This window comes from Coregonus lavaretus (genome assembly GCF_964263955.1).
Source record: "Coregonus lavaretus genome assembly, contig: HAP1_SCAFFOLD_2459, whole genome shotgun sequence".
Taxonomy (NCBI): Eukaryota; Metazoa; Chordata; class Actinopteri; order Salmoniformes; family Salmonidae; genus Coregonus; species Coregonus lavaretus.
Genome location: NW_028158644.1, coordinates 18635 through 36860, shown reverse-complemented (window position 1 = coordinate 36860; position 18226 = coordinate 18635). Strand labels below are relative to the sequence as shown.

Sequence of the window (18226 nt, the reverse complement as noted above, 5' to 3'; positions counted from 1 at the left end):
TGTTGTTGTAGGGGGTTTGCAGCGAAGGAGTTGAAGACCGAGAGCAAGAGAGAGAGAGAAGGAGAGAGGGAGAAAGGGAGAGAGAGAGAAGGAGAGAGAGAGAGACAGAGAAGGAGAGAGAGGGAGAGAGAGAGAGAGAGAGAGAGAGAGAGAGAAGAAAAGTGAGTGAGAGAGAGAAAGAAATCTGTATTCATGTGAAGAGTTTTGACAAGAAGACAACAGCAGTATATGATAATGGATGCATGTCAGCATTTTGACCCAGAGCTTCCTGAAGGGACCAGAAGCATCAGCAGAACAGATATCTCAGGTGTGAATCAACATCCATCCTGCCTTATCAACCTGCTGCTGGCGCTACAGGTAAGCCCCTTTGTGAATCAGCTAAGTGGCAAAGCCACTGTTGTAGTTAAGTTGAATATATGTACGCATGACGGGAAGTTGCTTTGGATAAAGATGTGTGCTTTATGGCATAGATTTTAGTATATATTAAATGTGTACTTACTCTTGAAACAGTTCAACCATAAACCAGTACGGAGAAACATGCATTGACCACAGACCACATGCAGGTTGTTGTTTTAATCTCAGTTGTAGCCTACCTACCACTGGCTTTCTCTTGGTGCCTACCTACCACTGGCTTTCTCTTGGTGCCTACCTACCACTGGCTTTCTCTTGGTGCCTACCTACCACTGGCTTTCTCTTGGTGCCTACCTACCACTGGCTTTCTCTTGGTGCCTACCTACCACTGGCTTTCTCTTGGTGCCTACCTACCACTGGCTTTCTCTTGGTGCCTACCTACCACTGGCTTTCTCTTGGTGCCTACCTACCACTGGCTTTTTCTTGGTGCATACCTACCACTGGCTTTCTCTTGGTGCCTACCTACCAAAATGCACCCCCAAAGCATAATGTTTCCACCTCCATGTTTGACGGTGGGGATGGTGTTCTTGGGGTCATAGGCAGCATTCCTCCTCCTCCAAACACGGCGAGTTGAGTTGATGCCAAAGAGCTCGATTTTGGTCTCATCTGACCACAACACGTTCACCCAGTTCTCCTCTGAATCATTCAGATGTTCATTGGCAAACTTCAGACCGGCCTGTTTATGTGCTTTATTGAGCAGGGGGGACCTTGCTGGCGCTGCAGGATTTCAGTCCTTCACGGCGTAGTGTGTTACCAATTGTTTTCTTGGTGACTATGGTCCCAGCTGCCTTGAGATCATTGACAAGATCCTCCCGTGTAGTTCTGGGCTGATTCCTCACCGTTCTCATGATCATTGCAACTCCACGAGGTGAGATCTTGCATGGAGCCCCAGGCCCAGGGAGATTGACAGTTATTTTGTGTTTCTTCCATTTGCGAATTGTCATGCGTCAGTGTGTAGCGGTAGGACGGAGTCAGGCGCAGGACACAGAGCTAGTAGACAACGTACTTTACTCGTGAACATAAATGAACATACTCTCCACGCAGGGAGGACAATTCCGCTCACTAGTCGATGACACCAAACATAAAACAAACACGCACACAACACAGTGGGAGCCAGAGGGTTAAATAGGGAACAAATCATAGACATAATGGGAACCAGGTGTGTACAATAAAGACAAAACAAGTAGAACACAGAAACATAGATCGGTGGCAGCTAGTACTCCGGTGACGACGAACGCCGAAGCCTGCCCGAGCAAGGAGGAGCGGCCTCGGCCGAATCCGTGACACGAATAATCGCACCAACTGTTGTCACCTTCTCACCAAGCTGCTTGGCGATGGTCTTGTAGCCCATTCCAGCCTTGTGTAGGTCTACAATCTTGTCCCTGACATCCTTGGAGAGCTCTTTGGTCTTGGCCATGGTGGAGAGTTTGGAATCTGATTGATTGATTGCTTCTGTGGACAGGTGTCTTTTATACAGGTAACAAACTGAGATTAGGAGCACTCCCTTTAAGAGTGTGCTCCTAATCTCAGCTCGTTACCTGAATAAAAGACACGTGGGAGCCAGACATCTTTCTGATTGAGAGGTGGTCAACTACTTATTTCCCTCGTTAAAATGCAAATCAATTTATAACATTTTTGACATGCGTTATTCTGGATTTTTTGTTGTTGTTATTCTGTCTCTCACTGTTCAAATAAACCTACCATAAAAATTATAGACTGATCATTTCTTTGTCAGTGGGCAAACATACAAAATCAGCAGGGGATCAAATACTTTTTTCCCTCACTGTACCACTGGCTTTCTCTTGGTGCCTACCTACCACTGGCTTACTCTTGGTACGTACAGTGGGGGGAAAAAGTATTTAGTCAGCCACCAATTGTGCAAGTTCTCCCACTTAAAAAGATGAGAGAGGCCTACAATTTTCATCATAGGTACATGTCAACATTGACAGACAAATTGAGAATTTTTTTTCCAGAAAATCACATTGTAGGATTTTTTATGAATTTATTTGCAAATTATGGTGGAAAATAAGTATTTGGTCACCTACAAACAAGCAAGATTTCTGGCTCTCACAGACCTGTAACTTCTTCTTTAAGAGGCTCCTCTGTCCTCCACAACCTCAAACAGTCACACTCCAAACTCCACTATGGCCAAGACCAAAGAGCTGTCAAAGGACACCAGAAACAAAATTGTAGACCTGCACCAGGCTGGGAAGACTGAATCTGCAATAGGTAAGCAGCTTGGTTTGAAGAAATCAACTGTGGGAGCAATTATTAGGAAATGGAAGACATACAAGACCACTGATAATCTCCCTCGATCTGGGGCTCCACGCAAGATCTCACCCCGTGGGGTCAAAATGATCACAAGAACGGTGAGCAAAAATCCCAGAACCACAAGGGGGGACCTAGTGAACGACCTGCAGAGAGCTGGGACCAAAGTAACAAAGCCTACCATCAGTAACACACTACGCCGCCAGGGACTCAAATCCTTCAGTGCCAGACGTGTCCCCCTGCTTAAGCCAGTACATGTCCAGGCCCGTCTGAAGTTTGCTAGAGTGCATTTGGATGATCCAGAAGAGGATTGGGAGAATGTCATATGGTCAGATGAAACCAAAATATAACTTTTTGGTAAAAACTCAACTCGTCGTGTTTGGAGGACAAAGAATGCTGAGTTGCATCCAAAGAACACCATACCTACTGTGAAGCATGGGGGTGGAAACATATTGCTTTGCGGCTGTTTTTCTGCAAAGGGACCAGGACGACTGATCCGTGTAAAGGAAAGAATGAATGGCCATGTATCGTGAGATTTTGAGTGAAAACCTCCTTCCATCAGCAAGGGCATTGAAGATGAAACGTGGCTGGGTCTTTCAGCATGACAATGATCCCAAACACACCGCCCGGGCAACGAAGGAGTGGCTTCGTAAGAAGCATTTTAAGGTCCTGGAGTGGCCTAGCCAGTCTCCAGATCTCAACCCCAGAGAAAATCTTTGGAGGGAGTTGAAAGTCCGTGTTGCCCAGCGACAGCCCCAAAACATCACTGCTCTAGAGGAGATCTGCATGGAGGAATGGGCCAAAATACCAGCAACAGTGTGTGAAAACCTTGTGAAGACTTACAGAAAACGTTTGACCTGTGTCATTGCCAACAAAGGGTATATAACAAAGTATTGAGAAACTTTTGTTATTGACCAAATACTTATTTTTCACCATAATTTGCAAATAAATTCATTAAAAATCCTACAATGTGATTTTCTGGATTTTTTTTCTTCTCATTTTGTCTGTCATAGTTGACGTGTACCTATGATGAAAATTACAGGCCTCTCTCATCTTTTTAAGTGGGAGAACTTGCACAATTGGTGGCTGACTAAATACTTTTTTTCCCCACTGTACCTACCACTGGCTTTCTCTTGGTGCCTACCTACCACTGGCTTTCTCTTGGTGCCTACCTACCACTGGCTTTCTCTTGGTGCCTACCTACCACTGGCTTTCTCTTGGTGCCTACCTACCACTGGCTTTCTCTTGGTGCCTACCTACCACTGGCTTTCTCTTGGTGCCTACCTACCACTGGCTTTCTCTTGGTGCCAGTTTCATGCTGCAGTTTTGTGTATTGTCTTTTTTTGTTTATCTCTCTCTCTCTCTCTCTCTACAGCATGTGTTTGTGCAGTGCTCTCTGCTGGTTCTGGTCCTGGGTGTGTTGCAGCAACATCTACTGTTACAGGATGGAGAGAGAGCGAGGTTACTGTCCTCTATGTTGTTCTATTCCAGTCTCTCCAGTCTCATACAGAGCTGTCTGGGGACATGGTGAGGAGTACTCATTAATCAATTAATTCATCTCATTTTATTCATGCCCTTTTAAAAAACGTTTTACATTACCTCTCAACTCTCTCACTCACACACGTCTATGATCAAAGCAAGCATTAAACACATAGACAGACATTAATACAACCAGATACACTCTCATCCTCAGCCTCCCTCTGATCCAGGCTCCATCTCTGGAGATCCTTATCCCTGCTGTAGTCCTCACTGCCCAGATTGGTGAGTCAGCTCCATCAATCTGACAACATACCATTTATTACCTCAGGCGAAGTTCACACTCAGGTTGTACAACTGATGTACAACTAATTTGACACAACATTGTTTTGGCTGACAAACTCATCAAGAATGTCACAACCGTTGTGTCAAAAGCGTTGTATGTCAGTTGTACAACCTGAGTGTGAAGGAGGCCTTTGTATCTCATTGTGGTTAATGGTACCAGTGATTGATCTCCTGCAGTTACTGAACCGGCCTGCAGGGGGCCCTGTGGGGAGAGTGAGGAAGAGATCCTACCCAGAGCCAACCCAGTCAGAGAGGTAGTGTACCCAGGCTGTAGTGCTGCTGTCCATGGTGCTGAACCCACAGGCCAGACCAACCCGTCTTCTCACCACTGCTCCCTTTGTTTACGGCAACATTCAGGAGCTATGTTTAGATAAAACCATGTTTCGGGACCTTTATCAAGAGACTTTAGTACAACAATAATAATACGTGGGACTTCTAGCGCTTTACAAGTCGCTTTACAATTATAAAATGAAACCCTTAAAACCAGGAGTCAAAACAAAACAACAACAGACTAAAGAAATAGAAGGGAGAGAGTGTGATGTATCATTGTATGGGGAGGGGAATGTTGGGGTTTGGATACGAACCCTGCTTTAGAGTAAAGGGCGGGATTGGGGTTAGGATACGAACCCGGTTTAGAGTAAAGGGCGGGATTGGGGTTAGGATACGAACCCTGCTTTAGAGTAAAGGGCGGGATTGGGGTTAGGATACGAACCCGGTTTAGGGTAAGAGTTTGCGTAAGATGGTGCTCAGTAATGTGAAGAGAGCAGTGTCTTACTAGTGTGTTGCTTTGTTTGTACAGTGAGGGAAAAAAGTATTTGATCCCCTGCTGATTTTGTACGTTTGCCCACTGACAAAGACATGATCAGTCTATAATTTGAATGGTAGGTTTATTTGAAGAGTGAGAGACAGAATAACAACAAAAAAATCCAGAAAAACGCTTGTCAGAAATGTTATAAATTGATTTGCATTTTAATGAGGGAAATAAGTATTTGACCCCCTCTCAATCAGAAAGATTTCTGGCTCCCAGGTGTCTTTTATACAGGTAACGAGCTGAGATTAGGAGCACACTCTTAAAGGGAGTGCTCCTAATCTCAGCTTGTTAACTGTATAAAAGACACCTGTCCACAGAAGCAATCAATCAATCAGATTCCAAACTCTCCACCATGGCCAAGACCAAAGAGCTCTCCAAGGATGTCAGGGACAAGATTGTAGACCTACACAAGGCTGGAATGGGCTACAAGACCATCGCCAAGCAGCTTGGTGAGAAGGTGACAACAGTTGGTGCGATTATTCGCAAATGGAAGAAACACAAAATAACTGTCAATCTCCCTCAGCCTGGGGCTCCATGCAAGATCTCACCTCGTGGAGTTGCAATGATCATGAGAACGGTGAGGAATCAGCCCAGAACTACACGGGAGGATCTTGTCAATGATCTCTAGGCAGCTGGGACCATAGTCACCAAGAAAACAATTGGTAACACACTACGCCGTGAAGGACTGAAATCCTGCAGCGCCTGCAAGGTCCCCCTGCTCAAGAAAGCACATATACAGGGCCGTCTGAAGTTTGCCAATGAACATCTGAATGATTCAGAGGAGAACTGGGTGAAAGTGTTGTGGTCAGATGAGACCAAAATCGAGCTCTTTGGCATCAACTCAACTCGCCGTGTTTGGAGGAGGAGGAATGCTGCCTATGACCCCAAGAACACCATCCCCACCGTCAAACATGGAGGTGGAAACATTATGCTTTGGGGGTGTTTTTCTGCTAAGGGGACAGGACAACTTCACCGCATCAAAGGGACGATGGACTTGGCCATGTACCGTCAAATCTTGGGTGAGAACCTCCTTCCCCAGCCAGGGCATTGAAAATGGGTCGTGGATGGGTATTCCAGCATGACAATGACCCAAAACACGGCCAAGGCAACAAAGGAGTGGCTCAAGAAGAAGCACATTAAGGTCCTGGAGTGGCCTAGCCAGTCTCCAGACCTTAATCCCATAGAAAATCTGTGGAGGGAGCTGAAGGTTCGAGTTGCCAAACGTCAGCCTCGAAACCTTAATGAGTTGGAGAAGATCTGCAAAGAGGAGTGGGACAAAATCCCTCCTGAGATGTGTGCAAACCTGGTGGCCAACTACAAGAAACGTCTGACCTCTGTGATTGCCAACAAGGGTTTTGCCACCAAGTACTAAGTCATGTTTTGCAGAGGGGTCAAATACTTATTTCCCTCATTAAAATGCAAATCAATTTATAACATTTTTGATATGCGTTCTTCTTGATTTTTTTGTTCTTATTCTGTCTCTCACTGTTCAAATAAACCTACCATTAAAATTATAGACTGATCATGTCTTTGTCAGTGGGCAAACGTACAAAATCAGCAGGGGATCAAATACTTTTTTCCCTCACTGTATATGTGTGCGTGTGTGTGTGTGTGTGTGTGTGTGTGTGTGTGTGTGTGTGTGTGTGTGTGTGTGTGTGTGTGTTTGAGAGGTGGGTCTTTAGGAGGGGCTGAAAGCTGGTGATGGCTGATATAGACGTTAACATATGATGAGTTTAATTCCAAAACGCTATATATCCATTTTCAGAAATGTTTGTAAATCTCCCTCTGTTCTCTTCCAATGCTGGGCCATATCTAATATCTCCCTCTGTTCTAGTCTAATGCTGGGCCATATCTAATCTCTCCCTCTCTATTCTAATGCTGGGCCATATCTAATATCTCCCTCTGTTCTAGTCTAATGCTGGGCCATATCTAATCTCTCCCTCTCTAGTCTAATGCTGGGCCATATCTAATATCTCCCTCTGTTCTATTCTAATGCTGGGCCATATCTACTCTCTCCCTCTGTTCTAGTCTAATGCTGGGCCATATCTAATCTCTCCCTCTGTTCTAGTCTAATGCTGGGCCATATCTAATCTCTCCCTCTGTTCTAGTCTAATGCTGGGCCATATCTAATCTCTACCTCTGTTCTAGTCTAATGCTGGGCCATATCTAATCTCTCCCTCTGTTCTAGTCTAATGCTGGGCCATATCTAATCTCTCCCTCTGTTCTAGTCTAATGCTGGGCCATATCTAATCTCTCCCTCTGTTCTAGTCTAATGCTGGGCTATATCTAATCTCTCTCTGTGTGTTCCTGTGTAGCTCCAGGGTATGACTGTGATGGTGGGCATGGTCCAGCTGGTTCTGGGCGTGACAGGTCTGAGTGGTGTGGTTCTGAGACACTGCGGTCCGCTGGTCATAGCCCCTCTATTGTGTCTACTTGGCTTCTCCATCTACAGAGAGGCTGCTCTGCTCTGCTCAGACCACTGGGCCATCGCTGCATTGTACGTTTCTCTGTGTATCACGCCGTCCGTCCATCCGCCCTTCTGTCTGTCTGTCTGTCTGTCTGTCTGTCTGTCTGTCTGTCTGTCTGTCTGTCTGTCTGTCTGTCTGTCTGTCTGTCTGTCTGTCTGTCTGTCTGTCTGTCTGTCTGTCTGTCTGTCTGTCTGTCTGTCTGTCTGTCTGTCTGTCTGTCCGTCTCTGTCCGTTTGTCCGTCAGTCTGTCCGTCCTCTGTTTTCGCCTTACTTTGTCAAACTCTCTGTATTCACATTTGTCCAATGCATCATGCATTCGGTCATATATTTGATATTTGAACTTTTATGAATATCTGAACTGTATATTTGGATTGATAGACTATTAGGACTAACGCTGTAATGTTTCTCTGTGTAGGACAGTCATCCTCCTAGTGTTCCTGTCCCAACATCTACACTCCTACATGCTCCCAGCATGCCTCAGCATGCCTCAGCTACCTGTCTGCAGGATGCTCTCTGTGAGTCTCTCCTGATTGGTTGATTGATTGATTGTACCCTTCTGACACACACTTTCAACTTTTGAGAGAATCCCTTTCTTTTCTTCCCTTAGCCAGAACATCACTCTTTTCTTCCCTTAGCCAGAACATCACTCTTTTCTTCTCTTAGCCAGAACATCACTCTTTTATTCCCTTAGCCAGAACATCACTATTTTCTTCCCTTAGCCAGAACATCACTCTTTTCTTCTCTTAGCCAGAACATCACTCTTTTCTTCCCTTAGCCAGAACATCACTCTTTTCTTCCCTTAGCCAGAACATCACTCTTTTCTTCTCTTAGCCAGAACATCACTCTTTTATTCCCTTAGCCAGAACATCACTATTTTATTCCCTTAGCCAGAACATCACTATTTTATTCCCTTAGCCAGAACATCACTCTTTTCTTCCCTTAGCCAGAACATCACTATTTTATTCCCTTAGCCAGAACATCACTCTTTTATTCCCTTAGCCAGAACATCACTCTTTTCTTCCCTTAGCCAGAACATCACTATTTTCTTCCCTTAGCCAGAACATCACTCTTTTATTCCCTTAGCCAGAACATCACTCTTTTATTCCCTTAGCCAGAACATCACTCTTTTATTCCCTTAGCCAGAACATCACTATTTTATTCCCTTAGCCAGAACATCACTCTTTTATTCCCTTAGCCAGAACATCACTATTTTATTCCCTTAGCCAGAACATCACTATTTTCTTCCCTTAGCCAGAACATCACTCTTTTATTCCCTTAGACAGAACATCACTCTTTTCGTCCCTTAGCCAGAACATCACTATTTTCTTCCCTTAGCCAGAACATCACTCTTTTATTCCCTTAGACAGAACATCACTCTTTTCTTCCCTTAGCCAGAACATCACTCTTTTATTCCCTTAGCCAGAACATCACTATTTTATTCCCTTAGCCAGAACATCACTCTTTTCTTCCCTTAGCCAGAACATCGCTATTTTCTTCCCTTAGCCAGAACATCACTATTTTCTTCCCTTAGCCAGAACATCACTCTTTTATTCCCTTAGACAGAACATCACTCTTTTCTTCCCTTAGCCAGAACATCACTCTTTTATTCCCTTAGCCAGAACATCACTATTTTCTTCCCTTAGCCAGAACATCACTCTTTTCTTCCCTTAGCCAGAACATCACTATTTTCTTCCCTTAGCCAGAACATCACTATTTTCTTCCCTTAGCCAGAACATCACTATTTTCTTCCCTTAGCCAGAACATCACAGCACATTACTCTAGATGTGGAACTGACCTCTATATTTCTCCAGGTGCTGCTCCCCCTGCTGAGTGTTTGGTCTCTGTGCGCAGTATTGGAGAGTTTCGGAGGGGTTCATCTGCACTCTGTCTCCGAGCTGCTGCCAGTACTGAAGACGAGCAACACTTCCTTTTCTGTACCTTCATCATCAGATCACACCTCCTTCACTGTGCCGTGGCTCAGCCCCCCTATGGCAGGTCAGCAGAGTTCATTAACACTAACAATGCCTGTGCTATAGTCTCTGGTGACAGTTTATAAAGCTAATAACCAAGAGACTGTCTAGTACATTCAGTCTCCGTCTGTGTCATCAATCAAATATATAAATATTTTGAATGTTATGTTGTGAATATAAACGTATGATCGCTCCATATATACTGTGTGTGTGTGTGTGTGTGTGTGTGTGTGTGTGTGTGTGTGTGTGTGTGTGTGTGTGTGTGTGTGTGTGTGCGCTCGTGCGTGCGTGCGTGTGTGCGTGCGTGTGTGCGCGTGCGTGCGTGCGTGTGTGCGTGAGTGCAGCAGAGACAGGGCTCCCCCTGCTGTCAGTTCGAGGCATGGCGGCCGGTGTCGTTGCAGCCCTCTCCTCCTCTGTCAGTTCAGTAGGGATGTACCTGCTAACGGCCCGGCTCCTCGGGGCCCCCCCGCCCCCCGCTGCAGCCTGTAACAGGGGCCTGGGGGCCCAGGGGCTGGGTAGTGTGGTCGCTGGCCTGATGGGGGCGCCATTGGGGCTGAGCTGCAGTGTCCCCAACGCCTGTACTCTGGGACTCAGCCAGGTACCGATGATGGTGTAATGTCAACAATCATTTAGAAGCCTTCTCTTTAGCCCTTAGGGTCAGTTTTCCAGACACAGCTCAAGACTAGTCCTTGACTAGCTGCTTAATTTGGATCCGGAAAACAAGTATCTGAGACCAGGGCCCATATTCACGAAGCGTCTCAGAATAGGAGTGCTGGTCTACGATCAGGTCCCCGCCTCTTATTCAATATGGTTTAAAAGTCAAAACTGATCCTAGATCAACAGTCCTATTCTGAGACACGTTGTGAGTGCTGATTTCCCACTCTGCATACAGTGTTTATGTTTGACCCCTGCTCCTCTCTCTCCTTCTAGTCTGGGTCCAGGCAGAAAGTGTCTATGTTTTGACTCTGTCCCCTGCTCCAGTCTGGGTCCAGGTGGACAGTATGTTTTGACTCTGTCCCCTGCTCCAGTCTGGGTCCAGGTGGACAGTATGTTTTGACTCTGTCCCCTGCTCCAGTCTGGGTCCAGGTGGACAGTATGTTTTGACTATTTCCCCAGCTCCAGTCTGGGTCCAGGTGGACAGTATGTTTTGACTCTTTCCCCTGCTCCAGTCTGGGTCCAGGTGGACAGTATGTTTTGACTCTGTCCCCTGCTCCAGTCTGGGTCCAGGTGGACAGTATGTTTTGACTCTGTCCCCTGCTACAGTCTGGGTCCAGGTGGACAGTATGTTTTGACTCTGTCCCCTGCTCCAGTCTGGGTCCAGGTGGACAGTATGTTTTGACTCTGTCCCCTGCTCCAGTCTGGGTCCAGGTGGACAGTATGTTTTGACTATTTCCCCAGCTCCAGTCTGGGTCCAGGTGGACAGTATGTTTTGACTCTTTCCCCTGCTCCAGTCTGGGTCCAGGTGGACAGTATGTTTTGACTCTGTCCCCTGCTCCAGTCTGGGTCCAGGTGGACAGTATGTTTTGACTCTGTCCCCTGCTACAGTCTGGGTCCAGGTGGACAGTATGTTTTGACTCTGTCCCCTGCTCCAGTCTGGGTCCAGGTGGACAGTATGTTTTGACTCTTTCCCCTGCTCCAGTCTGGGTCCAGGTGGACAGTATGTTTTGACTCTGTTCCCTGCTCCAGTCTGGGTCCAGGTGGACAGTGCAACTGACAGCCATCTTGGGGCTGGCCCTAGGAGTGTCGCCTCGACTGACACAGCTCATCACCTCTGTTCCCTTGGCCATCTACGGTTAGTTTCATTATCCGTCCTCTGTCTGTCTTCGTCCTGCGTGTCTGTCTGCAAGTCTGCCTGTTCTTTTTCTGTTGAGTGACTCTTTCTCAATTTGTCTTTTGTCGATTCCTCACATCCTCTCTCCTCACCTTGGAAGATAAGGTCTGACGTTCCTCTCCTCTTATCCTTATTGAGGAAGAACGCGAGGAGAGAGGACATGACGATAGATTAACTGATAAAAGATGATCCATTTCTCCTTCTCTCTCTCCATTCCTGTTCAGGTGCTATTCTCAGTGTAACCTACACTATTGCCGTGGCTACAGGTGTGAGGTACTTCCAGTTCACACACATCGACTCTGGACGTAACATCTTCAACATCGGCTTGGCAGTCTTCATGTCTCTAGTGCTGCCTCACTGGTTCCGCATGCAGACCAGCTTTATTGACACTGGTAATTTCTCTAAAATATCAGCCTGATCCCAGATCTGTTTGTGCCGTATAGTCAACTCCAAGCAGACTTTAGACCAGGCTACTCTGACATCAGCCTGGATGCCAGGATGCCAGTCTGGATGCCAGACTGTTTCTGCTCTCTTGCCAACTCCTTGTGGAACTGTCATGCCAAAGATGACTTGCTCGGCTTGACAGTGACGTCAACCGAATGGAAAGCACAAGCAGATTCAGGACCAGGCTACTCTGGCCTTACACAGCCAGTCAAAAGGGAGCAATGTGGCTAAATGCGTGTCTTGCCCATATCCTAATCGTGTGTGTATACCTGTGCAGGTATGGTCAGTGTTGATGTCCTTCTCCAGTCTCTTCTGACCTCGCCTGTACTCCTGGTGGGCATCCTGGCTTTCCTATTGGACAATACAGTATCAGGTAAAGCACATTGTACTATCTATTTCCACATTATAAAAGTTGTTGATGAAATAAGCATAGTAATATAATAACTAGAACATGTATTCCCATTCCAGTCAATGTGGACCGTTCTAGTCATTATTTATATGGCTATAAGTAATTATTTAAAGTGCACTAAAATATCAGATGCATGATTCATCAACTCATATAGCACCTGATCATGATTCATTAACTCATATAGCACCTGATCATGATTCATCAACTCATATAGCACCTGATCATGATTCATCAACTCATATAGCACCCGATCATGATTCATTAACTCATATAGCACCTGATCATGATTCATCAACTCATATAGCACCTGATCATGATTCATTAACTCATATAGCACCTGATCATGATTCATCAACTCATATAGCACCTGATCACAAATTATGGCGCCGGAGGGGATGGCTGCCGTTTTATGGACTCTTAACCAACCATGCTATTTTTTCACATTGTTTGTAACTTATTTTGTACATAATGTTGCTGCTATCGTCTCTTATGACCGAAAAGAGCTTCTGGACATCAGAACAGCTATTACTCACCTTGAACTGGACGAATAATTGTTATTTAATGAGTTGGACGAGATGGATTTGCTCCAGACCCCCGACAGGGCCCTCATCCCCGTCATTCGCAGTAGAAAGAAAAGGAGATATCGTGGAAGGAGATCGGGGTGCTTGGTAAGGAGCTGGCGACGAGTGGCTAATCTGCCTTTGCCATCGACAATCTATTGCCAATTTACAATCGCTTGATAATAAAGTGGACGAACTACAGGCATGGTTATAAGGTTATCCTGCCAACGGGACATTCAAAACTGTAATATCTAATGTGTCACCGAGTCGTGGCTGAACGAAGACATGAATAACATACAGCTGGCTGGTTAAACACTGTATCAGGGCTCCTGAGTGGCGCAGTGGTCTAAGGCACTGCATCGCAGTGCTAGCTGTGCCACTAGAGATCCTGGTTCGAATCCAGGCTCTGTCGCAGCCGGCCGCGACCGGGAGACTCATGGGCGGCGCACAATTGGCCCAGCGTCGTCCAGGGTAGGGGAGGGAATGGCCGGCAGGGATGTAGCTCAGTTGATAGAGCATGGCGTTTGCAACGCCAGGGTTGTGGGTTCGTTTCCCACGGGGGGCCAGTATAAAAAAATATGTATTCACTAACTGTAAGTCGCTCTGGATAAGAGCGTCTGCTAAATGACTAAAATGTAAATGTAAATAGAACAGCAGCCTCTGGTAAGACAAGGGGTGGCGGTCTATGTATATTTGTAAACAACAGCTGGTGCATGATATCTAAGGAAGTCTCTAGGTTTTGCTCGCCTGAGGTAGAGTATCTCATGATAAGCTGTAGACCACACTATCTACAGAGAGAGTTTTAATCTGTATTCTTCGTAGCGGTCTATTTACCACCACAAACCGATGCTGGCACTAAGACCACACTTAATGAGCTGTATAAGGCCACAAGCAAACAGGAAAACGCTCATCCAGAGGCGGTGCTCCTAGTGGCCGGGGACTTTAATGCAGGGAAACTTAAATACGTTTTACCTAATTTCTATCAGCGTGTTAAATGTGCAACCAGAGGGAAAAAAAACTCTAGACCACCTTTACTCCACACACAGAGACGCATACAAAGCTCTCCCTCGCCCTCCATTTGGCAAATCTGACCATAAATCTGTCCTCCTGATTCCTGCTTACAAGCAAAAACTAAAGCAGGAAGCACCAGTGACTCGGTCAATATAAAAGTGGTCAGATGAAGCAGGTGCTAAGCTACAGAACTGTTTTGCTAGCACAGACTGGAACATGTTCCGGGATTCTTCCGATGGCATTGAGGAGTACACCACATCAGTCACTGGCTTCATCAATAAGTGCATCGATGACGTCGTCCCCACAGTGACTGTACGAGGCAAGTAACACTGAAACATGCATGAGGGCACCAGCTGTTCCGGATGACTATGTGATCACACTCTCCGTAGCCAATATGAGTAAGACCTTTAAACAGGTCAACATTCACAAGGCCGTAGGGCCAGATGGATTACCAGGACGTGTACTCAGATCATGCGCTGACCAACTGGCAAGTGTCTTCACTGACATTTTCAACCTCTCCCTGTCTGAGTCTGTAATACCAACATGTTTCAAGCAGACCACCATAGTCCCTGTGCCGAAGAACACGAAGGTAACCTGCCTAAATGACTACCGACCCGTAGCACTCACGTCTGTAGCCATGAAGTGCTTTGAAAGGCTGGTCATGGCTCACATCAACACCATTATCCCAGAAACCCTAGACCCACTCCAATTTGCATATAGCCCCAACAGATCCACAGATGATGCAATCTCTATTGCGCTCCACACTGCCCTTTCACACCTGGACAAAAGGAACACCTATGTGAGAATGCTATTAATTGACTACAGCTCAGCGTTCAACACCATAGTGCCCTCAAAGCTCATCACTAAGCTAAGGACCCTGGGACTAAACACCTCCCTCTGCAACTGGATCCTGGACTTCCTGACGGGCCGCCCCCAGGTGGTAAGGGTAGGTAACAACACATCTGCCACGCTGATCCTCAACACGGGGGCCCCTCAGGGGTGTGTGCTTAGTCCCCTCCTGTACTCCCTGTTCACTCATAACTGCTCACCGACAACGACGAGACAGCCTATACGGAGGAGGTCAGAGACCTGGCCGTGTGGTGCCAGGACAACAACCTCTCCCTCAACGTGATCAAGACAAAGGAGATGATTGTGGACTACAGGAAAAAGAAGAACACCGAGCACGCCCCAATTCTCATCGACGGGGCTGTAGTGGAGCAGGTTGAGAGCTTCAAGTTCCTTGGTGTCCACTTCACCAACAAACTATCATGGTCCAAACACACCAAGACAGTCGTGAAGAGGGCACGACAAAGCCTATTCCCGCTCAGGAGACTGAAAAGATTTGGCATGGGTCCTCAGATCCTCAAAAGGTTATACAGCTGCACCATCGAGAGCATCCTGACTGGTTGCATCACTGCCTGGTATGGCAACTGCTCGGCCTCCGACCGCAAGGCACTACAGAGGGTAGTGCGTAAGGCCCAGTACATCACTGGGGCCAAGCTCTCTGCCATCCAGGACCTCTATACAAGGCGGTGTCAGAGGAAGGCCCTAAAAATTGTCAAAGACTCCAGCCACCCTAGTCATAGACTGTTTTCTCTGCTACCGCACAGCAAGCGGTACCGGAACGCCAAGTCTAGGTCCAAGAGGCTTCTAAACAGCTTCTACCCCCAAGCCATAAGACTCCTGAACATCTAATCAAATGGCTACCCGGATTATTTGCATTGCCCCCCCACCCCTCTTTTACGCTGCTGCTACTCTCTGTTTATTATCTATGCATAGTCACTTTAACTCTACCTACATGTACATATTACCCCAATTACCTCGACTAACCGGTGCCCCAGCACATTTACTCGGTACCGGTACCCCCCTGTTTATAGCCTCGCTATTGTTATTTTACTGCTGCTCTTTAATTATTTGTTACTTTTATTTTGTATTATTTTAAATTGTATTTTCATTATATATATATATATATATATATATTTATTTATTTATTTTTCTTTTATTCTTTCTTAAAACTGCATTGTTGGTTAAAGGCTTGCAAGTAAGCATTTCACTGTAAGGTCTACACCTGTTGTATTCGGCGCATGTGACAAATACAATTTGATTTGATTTGATTTTGATCATGATTCATTAACTCATATAGCACCTGATCATGATTCATTAACTCATATAGCACCTGATCATGATTCATTAACTCATATAGCACCTGATCATGATTCATCAACTCATATAGCACCTGATCATGATTCATTAACTCATATAGCACCTTATCATGATTCATTAACTCATATAGCACCTGATCATGATTCATTAATGATATTTTCGGGAACAAACACTAGGCCTCAGTGTAATAACATCTATGTCTATGTTCTTCTCTCAGGGTCTCCATCAGAGAGGGGACTTGACTCAGCTGAGATGCAGAAGAGAGGATGCGCATCAGTCAACAGCGACCCAGGGCATCACCAGGAAGTATCACCAGGAAGTATCACCAGGAAGTATCACCAGGAAGTGGCGTTAGTTTATGAGTCCCCTTACCTCCTGAGAAGACTGTGGCGCTTACCTGGATTCAGGGCGGCCCCTTTCTCTGCCTGTAGGATCGCAGATGATGGAGACATACTTTAGGGTCATATTGGAGTATAGTAGGTCACATTTTACAGTTTAAAGTTGTGTGGTATTGATACAATTGTGGCTGGGGCATGATAATATATACTGTATGGTAAAGGACGGTGGACAATAGGCATAATATGGTATTAGCCAATGACGTATACAAACGTATAATAATGTATATGACATACTGTATATGAAATGTAATGTATGTCTACATAGTTAGTGACCTGAACAGAGTTTGCTTGTATGATAGTGGGTTTGTATTGATGGAGCATTGGCATAGCTGTAGGAAAAATGTATGATAGTGGGTTTGTATTGGTGGAGCATTGGCATAGCTGTAGGAAGATGTTTTGAGTTGGGGGTGCCCTTTATAAAAAAATAATTGCATGAATCTATAATGGCATTTGCGTATTGGCAACCAGCTGAGCAGACATGTTTTTAGCATTTCCACACATGGAGAACACGTTTTTGCAGGGTATTAATACTTTTTTTTAGATTTTTAATAAACGCTATTTCATGCAATTCTACGTCATTTACACAATAGAAGATATTGTAATATATTTTTAAACCACACACATGACTGACATGAGTGGCTACTCTGACTGACAACTGAGACAAAAACAATCTGGACTTGAACGCAAACAATAGTCCAGGCCACTGAAGAGACACAGATTGTACTAATATATATATATATATATATATATATATATATATATTAATACCCTGCAAAAACGTGTTCCCCATGTGTGGAAATCCTAAATCCATGTCTGCTCAACTGGTATAATCTTTCAATTGATCAAAGGGTTCCGCAGCTTCTCCAGCACCCTTGCTATGAACATTATTTTCGGACAAATAAATCATTCCGGACACAGTGAAGGGGATTTGGCAGATGGCAGTTTGTAGTGACAGGCTCATGTCATTTGTGTACTGAATTAGGATTTCTCAAAGGGCTCGAATATTCAATTTGGATAACAAAAAGCTAGAGTCCACGCTCATCAGGAAAATACGAATTAGTAAATTATTGAATTATCTCCTGAGTGGCGCAGTGGTCTAAGGCACTGAATCGCAGTGCTAGCTGTGCCACTAGAGGTCCTGGTTCGAATCCAGGCTCTGTCGCAGCCGGCCGCGACCAGGAGACCCATGGGGCGGCGCACAATTGGCCCAGCGTCGTCCAGGTTAGGGGAGGGAATGGCCGGCAGGGATGTAGTTCAGTTGGTAGAGCATGGCGTAGTTCAGTTGGTAGAGCATGGTTTGATTCCCGCGGGGGGCCAGTATGAAAAATAAAATAAAATAATGTGTGCACTCACTAACTGTAAGTCGCTCTGGATAAGAGCGTCTGCTAAATGACTAAAATGTAAAAAAAAGCAAAGAATTGTGAAAATGCATTTCAGTAATTTAAAAAATAGATATTTAAATAGTTTCTCATTACATATTTCAGCACAAAGAAAACAATGCCTTTCATGTAGATAATATTAATCCACAATTTAACTGTGAAACAAAAAAGTTAGGCCAAACGAACACATGAAGACATGACTACAGATAAACCTGGACAGATTGCTAGACATAGACAGAACAATACAGACTTACTGACAGACATGAGCTTTCAAACACCTGT

At 45.4% G+C, this 18226-nt stretch overlaps 1 protein-coding gene across 1 annotated transcript; it reads left to right on the top strand.

The window, feature by feature from the left end:
- Positions 1 to 17054, top strand: LOC311123723 (solute carrier family 23 member 3-like). Its single transcript, XM_084197959.1, has 12 exons — positions 1 to 357; positions 4055 to 4206; positions 4373 to 4440; positions 4678 to 4754; positions 7627 to 7808; positions 8195 to 8294; positions 9591 to 9774; positions 10094 to 10347; positions 11436 to 11541; positions 11805 to 11972; positions 12302 to 12397; positions 16385 to 17054. The coding sequence occupies exons 1-12, from the start codon at positions 229 to 231 to the stop codon at positions 16624 to 16626; spliced, it is 1758 nt and encodes a 585-aa protein (XP_084054085.1). The 5' UTR covers positions 1 to 228; the 3' UTR covers positions 16627 to 17054.
- Positions 17055 to 18226: the final 1172 nt, after the last annotated feature.

Excerpts from the sequence above, each read along its gene's own strand:
- LOC311123723 (XM_084197959.1), top strand. The coding sequence starts at position 229 with ATGATAATGGATGCATGTCAGCATTTTGACCCAGAGCTTCCTGAAGGG. Across the intron at positions 4,755-7,626 it reads GAGCCAACCCAGTCAGAGAG|CTCCAGGGTATGACTGTGAT; the intron begins GTAGTGTACCCA and ends GTTCCTGTGTAG. Across the intron at positions 10,348-11,435 it reads GTACTCTGGGACTCAGCCAG|TCTGGGTCCAGGTGGACAGT; the intron begins GTACCGATGATG and ends TCCCTGCTCCAG.